This window comes from Sminthopsis crassicaudata, chromosome 4 (genome assembly GCF_048593235.1).
Source record: "Sminthopsis crassicaudata isolate SCR6 chromosome 4, ASM4859323v1, whole genome shotgun sequence".
Lineage (NCBI taxonomy): Eukaryota > Metazoa > Chordata > Mammalia > Dasyuromorphia > Dasyuridae > Sminthopsis > Sminthopsis crassicaudata.
Genome location: NC_133620.1, coordinates 221,277,151 through 221,289,619, shown reverse-complemented (window position 1 = coordinate 221,289,619; position 12,469 = coordinate 221,277,151). Strand labels below are relative to the sequence as shown.

The 12,469-nt window shown below is 35.9% G+C and overlaps 1 protein-coding gene across 1 annotated transcript in view; it reads right to left on the bottom strand.

The window, feature by feature from the left end:
• MDN1 (midasin AAA ATPase 1) overlaps window positions 1-12,469 on the bottom strand; it is a 170,314-nt gene that overhangs the window by 30,309 nt on the left and 127,536 nt on the right. The window contains 11 exon segments of the mRNA XM_074310297.1: window positions 829-944; window positions 2,178-2,283; window positions 3,498-3,624; window positions 4,618-4,764; window positions 5,580-5,742; window positions 7,985-8,180; window positions 8,698-8,771; window positions 9,797-9,906; window positions 10,611-10,760; window positions 11,370-11,491; window positions 11,908-12,002. Of these exon segments, the coding sequence (XP_074166398.1) occupies window positions 829-944; window positions 2,178-2,283; window positions 3,498-3,624; window positions 4,618-4,764; window positions 5,580-5,742; window positions 7,985-8,180; window positions 8,698-8,771; window positions 9,797-9,906; window positions 10,611-10,760; window positions 11,370-11,491; window positions 11,908-12,002 (1,406 nt within the window).

Sequence of the window (12,469 nt, the reverse complement as noted above, 5' to 3'; positions counted from 1 at the left end):
TAATCTGCTAAAGAAATTATCATGGATAGTGAGAGGTTATGGCTGAAAAAAAAAAATTACTATACACCAAGGACAACCTCTCAACCAAGAATATACAATTTACTGTGATCTTCCCTAAAGTACAAACACCTATGACTGCTAAAAACCCTGATATGAAAGAGCAGCCAATTGCTGCTTGGTCTCACAAAGATACAGGCTTGCTTTAAACTCTGACTCTGACACTACGGATGTAGATATGGCCAAGTCACTAAAATTCCTGTTACTCAAACTTCCCCATCTATAAGATGGGATAATAAAATTTACTATTGCACCAGATTGTTGTTGGGAAAAGACTTTTATAATCTATAATTTCTATATAAATGTGAATTTTATTTACTATTTTTACCAGTAATAAACAAAACCAAGCTTTGGCAATCTGATCTCTAGAATATGGTTTGGTGTTGATCATCCTAAAACTATAAAAGTATGATATTAGCCATGACAACATTTAGCAGGTCTCAATCTAACTCACTTATGCTGTCATTTCACTTTCAACTCGGAACAGTTCTAAGCAGGTCTCCTTTAACTAAAAGTCTCTACAAACTTTTCACAAGGAAACACAAACTATTCATTTTAAGCAAGCATATTCACCTTACTGGAACACAATAATTAAGCCTCACTTTTCCTGTACTTAACTGTCAGGTCTTTATTTAGGAAAGGTTCCATTTTTGTTACCAGCCCTGATAAATCTGAGTTGATTTAATCTATGAACTAAATATACCATTCTTTCTTTCTCAATCTAAAAGGGCAAGCTCAGTTACTACCATCACCACCCAAAGTGGGCAATACCTGAGAATAATCCATTGTTCTGTCAGAGCTGTCAGTGAGCTCCTCTGGTGGATAAGCGTCTTCATGAGATGTGCTGAAAATCCTTTACATCGGTCAATGATACTCACTCCAATCTCCTGCAATGGGGGGGTTGGGGTGGGAGTGAGGGGGGTGGTAGAAGGTAAGTAAGTACATAAAAAAAAATAACAGAGTCTTACACACAGGCCATTTTTGCTCTTTCTCACATGAGACATTCCCATAGCCTGTTTCTATGCTTTTGGAACTGGCTCAAGATGCTTACAATATACACCTCCTCAATTTAACCTTTTGGAAATCCTTTTCCCTGCAAAACTCTGTTCAAGGGGAAGCTAGATGGAGCAGTAGACAAGAACACCATCCCTGAAGTCAGGAGGACCTAAGTTCAAATCTGGCCTCAGACACTTAACACTTCCTAGCTGTATGACCTTGGGCAAGTCACTTAACTCCAATTGCCTCAGCAAAACAACAACAACAACAACAACAAACCCCATTAAAGTATTGACTGTGAAATCTTTCCTGATCTCCCTGTTTGCATTTTTCATATAAAATGGCCTTATACTTATTTAGCATCCCCAGATCTAGATACTGAAGCCACTCTGGCTATGGGGACTCCTCGACACGGAAGCACCAAAAAGCCACGGAGGGGACAGGGTCACAACTTAAGGAAAGAGAGAGAAGATCTATAGAACAGTCAACTTATGTTAAGCTCGAACTGGCTGCCCTTCTATCTGGACACATCTCCTCTGAGAACATATAAACATGAAAGTGGGGACTAAAATGTTCTTGTTGATAGTTAACGGATCAGGCCTTTAATCGATGCATATTAACTAGTGACTGATAGCAACAACTGCCTCACATAAATGCTGAGATTGAGAATATATGTGAAGCATTTTGCAAACAGACCCACATGAAAGTCAAATTTAATAACTGCTAGAATATTAAAGAATGGATTTGTCTGTCAGCCTGATTCACAGGAAGATTTTTTGCAAGCTTTATTGATAGCTATGTGATTATCGTTGCCTCCACTTCCAGTGTATAATCAGAAAAGTTTTAAAAATAAATTTCATAGGGGGTAGATAGATGGCACAGTGAATAGAAAACTGGCCCTGGAATTAGGAGAACCTGAGTTCAAATATGATCTAAAATACTTGACACTTACCACTTGGGCAAGTCATTTAACCCTGACTGCTTCAGAAATGAATGAATTCCATAGAAATGACATATCTAAACCATTATCTACTGAAAAACATCTTTGTAAGTCTATCTCTAAGAGGCTAAAAACAATAAGAAAACCTGTACTTTTCACTTTAGCAGTAGCTTTCCTCTTTTACCTTTGAAGGTTGCAAAAAAGCGGCTTGAAGTCTTAAGTGGCGAGCAAGTGATCGATAAAAATATTTCTGGCACCCATCCCAGGAAGAAGAGATTTCTGCGAGTAACCTGGAAGAGAGGAGGTATGATTTCATTCCTAAAGCCACAGTCCAGGTCTTGGAGTAGGTTCCAAGCCAAGTAATCAAAAAGTCCAGTTATAACTAATAGCCAACTGTCTGGATTCATTTGTTCACTCAATACATAAGTACCTACTGTGTGCTTAGCATTTTGTATAACATAATCATTGAAACAAAAGTGGAAGTCACAGTTGTTGCTCTAAATGAGCTTATTATCTTGCTAATGTTCTCTGCATTATAATTATTAACATTTCTAAGATAAACAAATGTCAAAAAAATTACTCAATACCCTTTGACCCAGCAGCGCTACTACTGGGATTATATCCCAAAGAAATACTAAAGAGCGGAAAGAAACATATATGTGCCAAAATGTTTGTGGCAGCTCTTTTTGTTGTAGCTAGAAACTGGAAGATGAATGGATGTCCATCAGTTGGAGAATGGTTGGGTAAATTGTGGTATATGAAGGTTATGGAATATTATTGCTCTGTAAGAAATGACCAGCAGGAGGAATACAGAGAGGCTTGGAGAGACTTACATCAAATGATGCTGAGTGAAATGAGCAGAACCAGAAGATCACTGTACACTTCAACAACAATACTGTATGAGGATGTATTCTGATGGAAGTGGAAATCTTCAACATAAAGAAGATCCAACTCACTTCCAGTTGATCAATGATGGACAGGGGTAGCTACACCCAGAGAAGAAACACTGGGAAGTGAATGTAAATTGTTAGCACTAATATCTGTCTGCCCAGGTTGCATGTACCTTCGGATTCTAATGTTTATTGTGCAACAAGAAAATGATATTCACACACATGTATTGTACTTAGACTATATTGTAACACATGTAAAATGTATGGTATTGCCTGTCGTCGGGGGGAGGGAATAGAGGGAGGGGGGGCAATTTGGAAAAATGAATACAAGGGATAATATTATAAAATATATATATAATAAAAAAAAAAAAAAAAGAAAAGAAAAATTACTCAAAAATAAAGTAATTTAGAGGAATACAGACGGTTTGTCCTATAAAATAAAGCATCTTAAAAGATGGATAGTTCTGCAAAAGTACTCAGGATTTTGAAGAGAAATATAGAATCAATAGGGTAGGGGAGAAGATAGTGGTAAGAATTCCTGAGAAAACAACTTGATCATTTGAACAGAATGTTCAAAGTATAATTCACAGCCAAATTCTAACTGAAGCACAAACCTTGCATCTGATCCCTGTGTGTTGCCAACAATAGAAAGTGCACTATGAAGATCTAATGGGTGCAGATGAAGAATATTCTGAAGATCTTTGGAACGAGCCCAAGTAAGGCCTTTACGATAGGACAAACCTTAAAAAAACAAATTTTATTGTAAGTTTATGAAAATAAAAATCATCAACATTCTTAATCTAGTTACTCAGATGTTCATGCTTTAGAAAAGTAAAAAGTGAAAGAAAACTAGAGAGCTGCCCACAGGAAATGGACATTGAGTACAAGAATCTAGTAACATTACTGTTCAATGATTTATAATGTATTATCTGTCATCACCCCCCCCCCATACTCTCAGCCCTTGAGTTATTTAATCTTTTTTTTCTTTCTTTAGGAGAAGTGGGAAGAGTGTGGAATAGGATGTTTATAACCTGTCATTTCACTAGCAGAAGAATTTTCTGATGAGGAAGATTATCTATTAATGCAGATGAGCAACAGTATTTTTTTTTAATTGAAAATTTCTTAAATAATGATTCCTTACTTTCCCTCCTACCTCTCCTCATTAAAAAATAAATAAATAAATAAAAAATCTTGAACACATATGCATAGACAAGCAAAATAAATCATGTCTGTTCTCCATCTTGAGTCCATCACCTCTGAATCAATGCTCATACATGACCACTGTCCTCTGAAATCATGATTGGTCATTACTTTGATGAGAGTTCTTAAATTGTTTGAGGCTGTTAACAAATATTTATTAAGAATCTTTGTACTGCAGTATATCTCAGAGGTTATTCCAGAAACTGTATGATTCTCCTGGCCACTGCTGTCCATATAACTCATTGCAAAGAATTATGCGTTGTCACTGCAATTAAAGAGGTTTTAAAGAAGACCTGGGGCACTGAGAGATCAAATAAGTTACCCAGATTGACTGAGACAATATATTTATGAGTCAAGACCCTCAGCTCAGTCTTATGAATTCCAAGGCCATTCCTCTACCTATTATACCACACTGGTTTTCTTTGTGCATGTATATATGCATACACACACACTCATACACTTTTCATATACATACACTAACAAAAAGGATTAAATGTACTAGAGAAATATATTTTCCTTTTAATGAAGACTCACCAATTTTCATGAGATACTTGAAGAGCTCTGATAGGGCCCGCTGCTTCTGCAAAAGAATGTGTTTAACTTCTGATTTTTGTTTTTCCTTGTCTGTATTTGGTTCCACAGTTAAGCTCTGTAGTTCACATACAGAGGAAATGACATCACCTGTAGGGAGAAAAGCAGAGAAAAACAATACAACTGAAAGCTTAAGCTTGTTTGAGCTAAGGAGAAGTGAATGCTTAAAGGAGCAACAAAAGTTCCATTTGTATGAACTAATGTGAAGAGAAGTATGAAACAATGAGAAACCTGAGAACTCTGATCAATATAATAATCAATGATTTTCAAAGGATTTAATGGTAAAAAGGTATATGGAAGTATATGCAGAACAGATGTGGAATGAAGCATGTATTTTAAGATACAGCATGTATTTTATACACAGTGTATATGTTTGTGTTATATGTTGTGTGGGTGTTCACACATACTCTATGGTAAGGGAAAGTTAGGGAGAGTCACTGGCAAGTGACAGTAATATGAAAAATAAAGAAAAGAGAAGGCCTTTAAAATATGAAAGGGGCAAGTATTTCCTGAGGACCTAGAGCCCACATCTCACTACCAAATCCTGCCCGAAAAGGAAAGGACAAAAGCCACTTCACTACCAAGCAATGAGACATGCTTTTATTATAATTTAGAGATTGGTACTCTTTTTGTTGTTCTAAACAGAGAGATCCCAAAACTACCACTTGTTTCACTTTTATGAGGGCCCCTCATTGCTCCTCCTTTCTTTAAATTGTTTAGGTGATAAAAATTAATCAATTGCATTGACAAGGGTCACTAAAAAATAATGAAAAGCAGCAGAATCTGTCCTGCAACAAACAAACCAAAAAAAAAAAAAAAAAAAAAAAAAAACCCAACCCTCACTGCTTTTCTGAATTTCCTAACCATAAAATCCACCTTACTGCTGTGGGCACCTACTTACACACCTGTAAACTCATCAAGGTTCTCCACAAGGCCAGGCAAGGGGCTCTGCTTTATGACTGTAATACAGATCTTTTTCATTCGTTTGGTGAGCTTTGGCAAACGGCTCTGCAGTAACCCCTCCGAGAAGAAATTTATGATGTTTTGGCAAGCATCAGTAAGCACAGTCTGCAAAACAAAGGTGGAAATAACTTGGAAGCAGATCACAACCAGCTGGCAATAAAGTGCTATCAAATTCACAAGTCTCAAATGTTAAATACCACTAGCACCTCTGATGTCTTAGGGATATAAACATGCCAGTTTCTTAAGTATTGGGGGGAAAAGCAAGTAAGAAAGTCAAAATGTGTGTCTCTTGACCTAGAAACACATGCATACAGTAGTGGATGCTATCAGACATGGTATCCCTACACCATGAATCTTCATGACTGTAAACATAAGTATCGACACAATAATTAACATGAACAAAAAAGGAATTGGATGATAGTATTTTTTCCTCCAAAAATGCTAAAAGAAACCTATGATATTATTTTCAGTGTTAAAATGACTAGACTTTGAGATAGATCTCAGTATGTATCTAGCCCAAGCCTTCTTTTTATGGATAAGATCTGACTAAATGGTTCAGTCCCTTACAATGTTGGACTTGGGAAGCAGGGGAAGACTTGTTCTAACTGGCTCTGTGAAGGACAAGTAATTTATTCATCTCTGCCTCTGTTTTTTCATCTGCAAAACAGGGGTGATGATAATAATAATGCTTATGTCAAAGGACAATTGTGAAGATCAGATGAAAAAACATACATAAAGCACCTTCAAACATTAAGAGTACTATATACATACTAGCTTATTATTAATTGTTTTTGTTGTTCTTATCCCTAGCCAAGGTCATAAGGTCAGTAAGCAGGAAAGCCAAAGTTCAATCTCAGGTCTTCTGACTACAAATTCAGCATTCTTTTATCTTTCTAATTGCCTCATGGCCTCTGAAATAAAGTGATCCATCAAGAGATCAAATGAGTGACTTACGTATTATTAGCAACATACTCTAAATAGCTAAGCCAATGTGTTGTGCTTTGTTGGGGTTTGGGAGATGTTTTTGAAAGCTAAGCAGATAGGTACCCAGTAACATTTATGTGCTTAACTAAAATGTTACCTATGCTTTTTGAAAAACTAGTTTCAGGTATCAAGTCTCTCAATATGAGATACAGAGGTGTCTTTTAGAGGAGAGTTTTTAATTCTAAAATGGACAGATGGTAATCAAAATCTCTGCCTGATGGCTCAAAGATAACAAACAAGTATGAAAATGGGGTAAACCTGTTAAAACATTGGCATTAGTGAATCCATTGAAAAATTAAGTTCTGAACATGGAAGATGTTCATGAATTCATGCAGAGTAAGATAAACAGCCAAGAAATGAACATATAAAACTAATATATATTGGGGTTAGGAAGGGAAGATAAGGAGAACTGCATCTTTATGCAGTCAAAATCAGATTAGCTGCTATAACTTAAGAGAACAGAAGTTCTTGGTTCAGACGTCACCAACACTGTTAGATAAGGTTACTATGCTCCTTGATTTTTGCTTAAATAGTTTTCTTTGTTACATGAGAAGATTGAGTGGAGGTGGGGAAGGGAAAGAGGAGAGGTCCATAAGAAATCAGTCAAATTGAGATAACAAGATTAATTTAGAATTTTCTACTTTCCACAAACCTCCCAAGTTGGAAGGTAGCATCTAACAAAAAGACTATCAATCTCCTCTTTGGTGGCAGATTTTAAAATTCCTCATTCTTCTGGCTCTCCTTACAATTGTGTGGAGAAGATACAGGGGAATGAGGAACAAGTACTGACTGAAGTGCACCCTGGGTACAAGGTATTTGTTGTGCTAAACCATGAAAATAACAAAAACAGAATGAGAAACTGCCCCAGATACCCAAGAGCTTCCTGAGAACAGTGATTTTCCAGCATGTAAACAAAGGATAATTTGAGAGGAGAGAGAGAAAACTCTAAATATGGGGAAGGGAAAAGGCTTCCAGTCTGAAGCGGCACAAAAACTGAGCCCTGAAGGGCCCCTCAATCTGAAACAAAATGACCTTCTGGGATAGTTTTACTGATATTTTGAAAGAGCCAAAAACAGTGGAATAAACAACACCATGGATGAGTTCTCCATAAGCTAAATTGATAAACTGACTCATGTTTCTATGCCAAGACTGAGCTTTCCAGCAATTATGTCTCACTGCTCTGCCGTATCAATCCTTTAATTGGACAAACAACCAAAACTTGAAAACTTCTTTACAATACTTCGAAAGATCTAATTGTCCTGTTTTGAGTTATGAAGAAAATTCCATAGATATCAGGAATCTGTCATTCCAATAAAGTAAGAAATGAATAGAAAATTTCCCAGAAGTCGGTGAATATACATACCTGGGTACTGCCTGGTCTGGCTAAGAGAGTTTCCACCAGCAGGCTGTTCAGAATCTGAATTGGAGTTTTCTCCCCATCTGTTGCTGGTTGCTTATGTAGACAGTCTACCTGCTCTTCTTGGGTACCTTCTACCAAGGAAAGCCTGCAGGGTTCACTCAAGACAGCTTCAAATTTCTTCATGAACTTAAAGAGGGTCCTGACCACAAGCAATGATAGCAATTAAGGGATAAGTAAACATGATTTGGAATAGAAGAGTACTTAAAAATCTTTATCAAAATTAACATACATGTCCTCTTTACATTGACATTTTATTTCTTACTGTTCTATTAAAAAAAATACTTTCTAAAAAGAATACTTTCTAAAGGCAAATACCAAGTGAGGGATTTTTAATTTTGAATCTTTCTATGCATTTTTTTAAATTTTGGTAACAACTTCAATAAAATTGGTTTCCTTCATAATCTTATTATATGTATTCTTTTATGCATTCAAAAGCATTATTCTGAAACAGGACCTACAAGCATCAGCAGATTGCCAAAGGGTTTAATGTTACAAATTAGAATCTCTGTAGTAGGCACTTAAGGCATGATGTACTAACAAAAACAGAATCTAGAGACTTTCAGAAGTTGTCCTAACACTATCCCAAGTGGACTGTGGTTACATACTTATGCATAGTACAAAAACTGAACTCAAATTTCATAAAGTTTTATTACTACCTGTGTGTCTTTTCCACAGACTGCTTTATAGCCCAGAAGCTGACATCATTCCACTTGGAGATTTTAACAAATTCCTATAATATAAACAAAAATCAAATATTTATTAAAGCTGGCAGAAAGTTTATTTTTAGGATCAAAGACTTAAGAAGTGGAAATTATCTCAGAGATCATCTCTTCAGAGGTCATCTACTAAGATCTTCGTTTTAAAGGTTCAAAAAGAAGTAGCTTGCCCAAAGTCCCAAAGGTAGTAAAATGGCAAAGTCCACCTTCAAACCCAAGTCCTCTGACTCCAAACTCAACCCTCTCTCCGAAGTACCATGCTTCATTTTGCTCTCAAACTCAAAAACAGGTCCAATGTTCATTTGTAAACTGCAGGCCCAAGTGCTGGCCATTGATGCAAGCTTTAGCGAAAAGCCACTAAGTTTTATATGTAACATTAGACAAATCCAGTTCTTTTATTAGTGAAGGGATGCCCATTCCTAGAGGATACTATGTGCTTTTAGCTCTTATGCAGTGGGAATTAAAATCAGTGATCCACTTGAATACTCCCATTTTCAGCTATATAGCATCTATGTCCCACAGAATTTACTACTGGAATAAGAGAATTGGTCAGTTCCTTAAACCACAAAGGAATCTATGTGTAATAAGAAACTCAAAACTATGTCAAAGAAGATGTCTGATTCAGTAAAAAGAATATTCAACCAAGACACACCGGATTTCAGTTTGCAATCTGACTCTGCCACCTACTACCTGTGTGACCTTTCTGGATTTGAAATTAAGGTAGTTGGAGAAGATAACTAATACTTTTAGATACTAAATCTATGATTCTTTAAACAATATTCTTTGCTGATCCCAGTTTAAAAGGAAGATGATAAGGGATTGAAGTGGAGGGTCTGTGACGTAAAACTGGAAACCATAAACACTAAAAATCCACATTTTATTATCTTGTTTTATATTAGTCACCTCTTCTTCCCCAAATTGCTTTTCTTCAATAAAATTCTCAAGATTGTTTGATGATTTTAAGACTTAGGAATAATCTAAAATAAATTTGCATTTGCTAAGGTGTTCTGATGAATCTCAAGAAAAATCTTTCTTTTACCTTTAGCTCCTTTTCCAATGGGGATCGAAGCTCCTCAATTCGGGCCTGAACTCTGTCAGAGAACTGTTTATAATAATGGTACAAATTCCAGAGAACACTGCCAAGTGAATCTGAAAGAAAGAAAAGAAAAATGAGTAACAACTGTTTCTAAAAGGAGGCTTTCCCTCCTAGCACTATAATTTGAATAGCATTAAAAAAGTTTGAAGCAGCATAAATTTCAAATTTCTCTGATGAAAATGTTGCAAAGTCTTTGAGACTCTACATCTTCAGTAAAGATCATTCTGTCATTGTTCTTTATGTTATCTGACTCAAAAGACAATGGACCTTAAAATAATGAATTAAAATAAAGTAGATCCTATAAATCCAAAGAAGAAAATATCATCTACACATTTTTCCCCCCACAATCTAGTTTACTAATGCATTACATGGAAAAGAGTATAGATAATATAACTGAAATTTCACTGGTATATGAACCTCATAGGTGAAAAAACTTTAATATATAACATCACCTTCTCTTAGACCAGGAGTCAGTAAACTACAGCTTACAAAAAGCTTCATTTAAAAATGTAAGAGAAGTGGGATAGAAAGAGGAAGTAGGAGGGAGAAGAGTCAGCTTACAGATTAGTCTGACTGTTGACCTGCCCCTATCTTGGAGCTACCATAAGTATGTGGAGGTCAGGGGCCTGGTTCAAGTTGCACAGCCACCTAGGTCTTCCTGGGCTCCCAGCAAGTTTTCTATCCACTTCCCTTGTGCTGTCTCTCTAATGCAATATAGGAATAGCATATGTATATATTAAAACAATCAAACTCTTACCTTTTCCTTCCACTTGTGGCATCAACAAGACATGACAATGGAAAACTAACAGCATCTGAAGTCGTACATGGAATTCTCCCAAGGAGGCTCCTTCAATGAAAGCTTGTAAAGTACTGACCAACATTGTCAGTGCCATCTGCCTGTCACATTCTAGGAAGAATTTAAGTAAAAAGAATATATATATTTCTAGCACATCTTAACACCAAAAAAGGGGCATTTAGTCATAAAAGTTTTCCAATGCAGAATTGGGAACTGGCATAACATAAGCATGAAATGAACTCTTTTAACTAAAACTTATGTATGTAACTTTCTCACTGAAGTAAGAGTGAAGATTAATTTTATCCATATTACACCCTTACCTGTGACCCTTACCATGTTAGACCCATTGTCTAACATGAAGGTACTTCATTTATTCATAATGATGGGTTAATTATATGAAATAGAATAAGTGTTCTCTAAGAGCAGCTAGGCTCATTGTAGAATGATGCAAAAAATACCAGACTACATGACTGGAGAATCTGTTAATCCAGACAATTACCACTAAAACTACACCCTGGAAAACTGGAAGGAAACCATTCCTCACTTAAGTAGATTGAGGAAGAAGTTTAACCTTAGTCAATTTTAACTAATGTTCCTGCTGGGTAGGAAATAAATTTGTTTTCATCTGCTGAAGGGTCAAAGGGCTGTCAATGCACTTCAAATTCACTGTCTTCTAAATCTAAAGAAATTGACAAAGTATAATGTATTAGAAATCATTACCTTCCTTCCCTTCTGTTTGCTCTTGCATATGTTTTTCAAGCATCTGATATATAGAAAACCAATGTTTGGTGGATTTTTCTGTGTGCCTTCTCATGGTGTTATCTAGACTCAAGGACCAGCACCTGAAACATGAGAAAAAAGGCCCATGCTGACAGTTAGGAAACACATTTTGGATTACAGATGCAAGTGTCAAATAGCCACAATGTAGCACAATGCTCTTTTCCCAAGTAAATGTATTTGGAAGAAATCCCAGATCTGGTGGGGGATTCAAATTAGCTCCTACTAAATTGATAGTATGTCAAAACCCATGTGCAGTATATGAGAAGCCATTTCAAAATACAATGATCATTTTGGAAAAGTTTATTCAAAAAACTGCAGAATCATTTGTGTGTGTACAAAACATAAATAATATCAGCTTTTAAAACTAAATAAACATGCAGACCACATGGGTCTCTAATTATTGATTAATGGCTCCAATTCTATATGAGTCTGACACAACTAATTAAGGTACTGAGAGGCAGACATTAATACCACTTACTTAAGCTCCAATTTACGCCACTGGATGATTAGATGACTGACCAAATCAAGGTGTTTCCGTAAGGACAGACTTCGGCTAGCATTCTCTTCCCAATCCTAAAGATAATAAAAGTAGCTCTTTATCAGATAAGTGATTTTTTGATAACAGAACGTCAATCCAAAATGGCCATTCCTTCTTTGATTAGTTCCTTCCCTAATATATCACCTCCTTGTACAAAAAAGATGGTTTTTAAACTGTTTTTCTAGTGGTAGCAATGAATTTGCACTGATTTTACCTACCTACAATCTTTGTCATTTTAAAAAATTTAACACAAATTTATAAACAGTCAGATGGGGAATAGATGAGGTTTTGGATATAGAACTCCTTTTGGTGCTAAAGGAGCAATGTATAAAGGGACCCTCAAAGGGAAATGATGTTCATAAACAAGTAAATTTAAGTTCTTTCAACAAGTTGTGCTCTCTTTTCTGAGTAAATCAACAATAAAGTCTTAAAAAAGCAAAAAATTTGCTTAACTGAAGCGAAATGAAGAACAGTTGGAAAAGAGTGATGAGCTTAGGAAAAA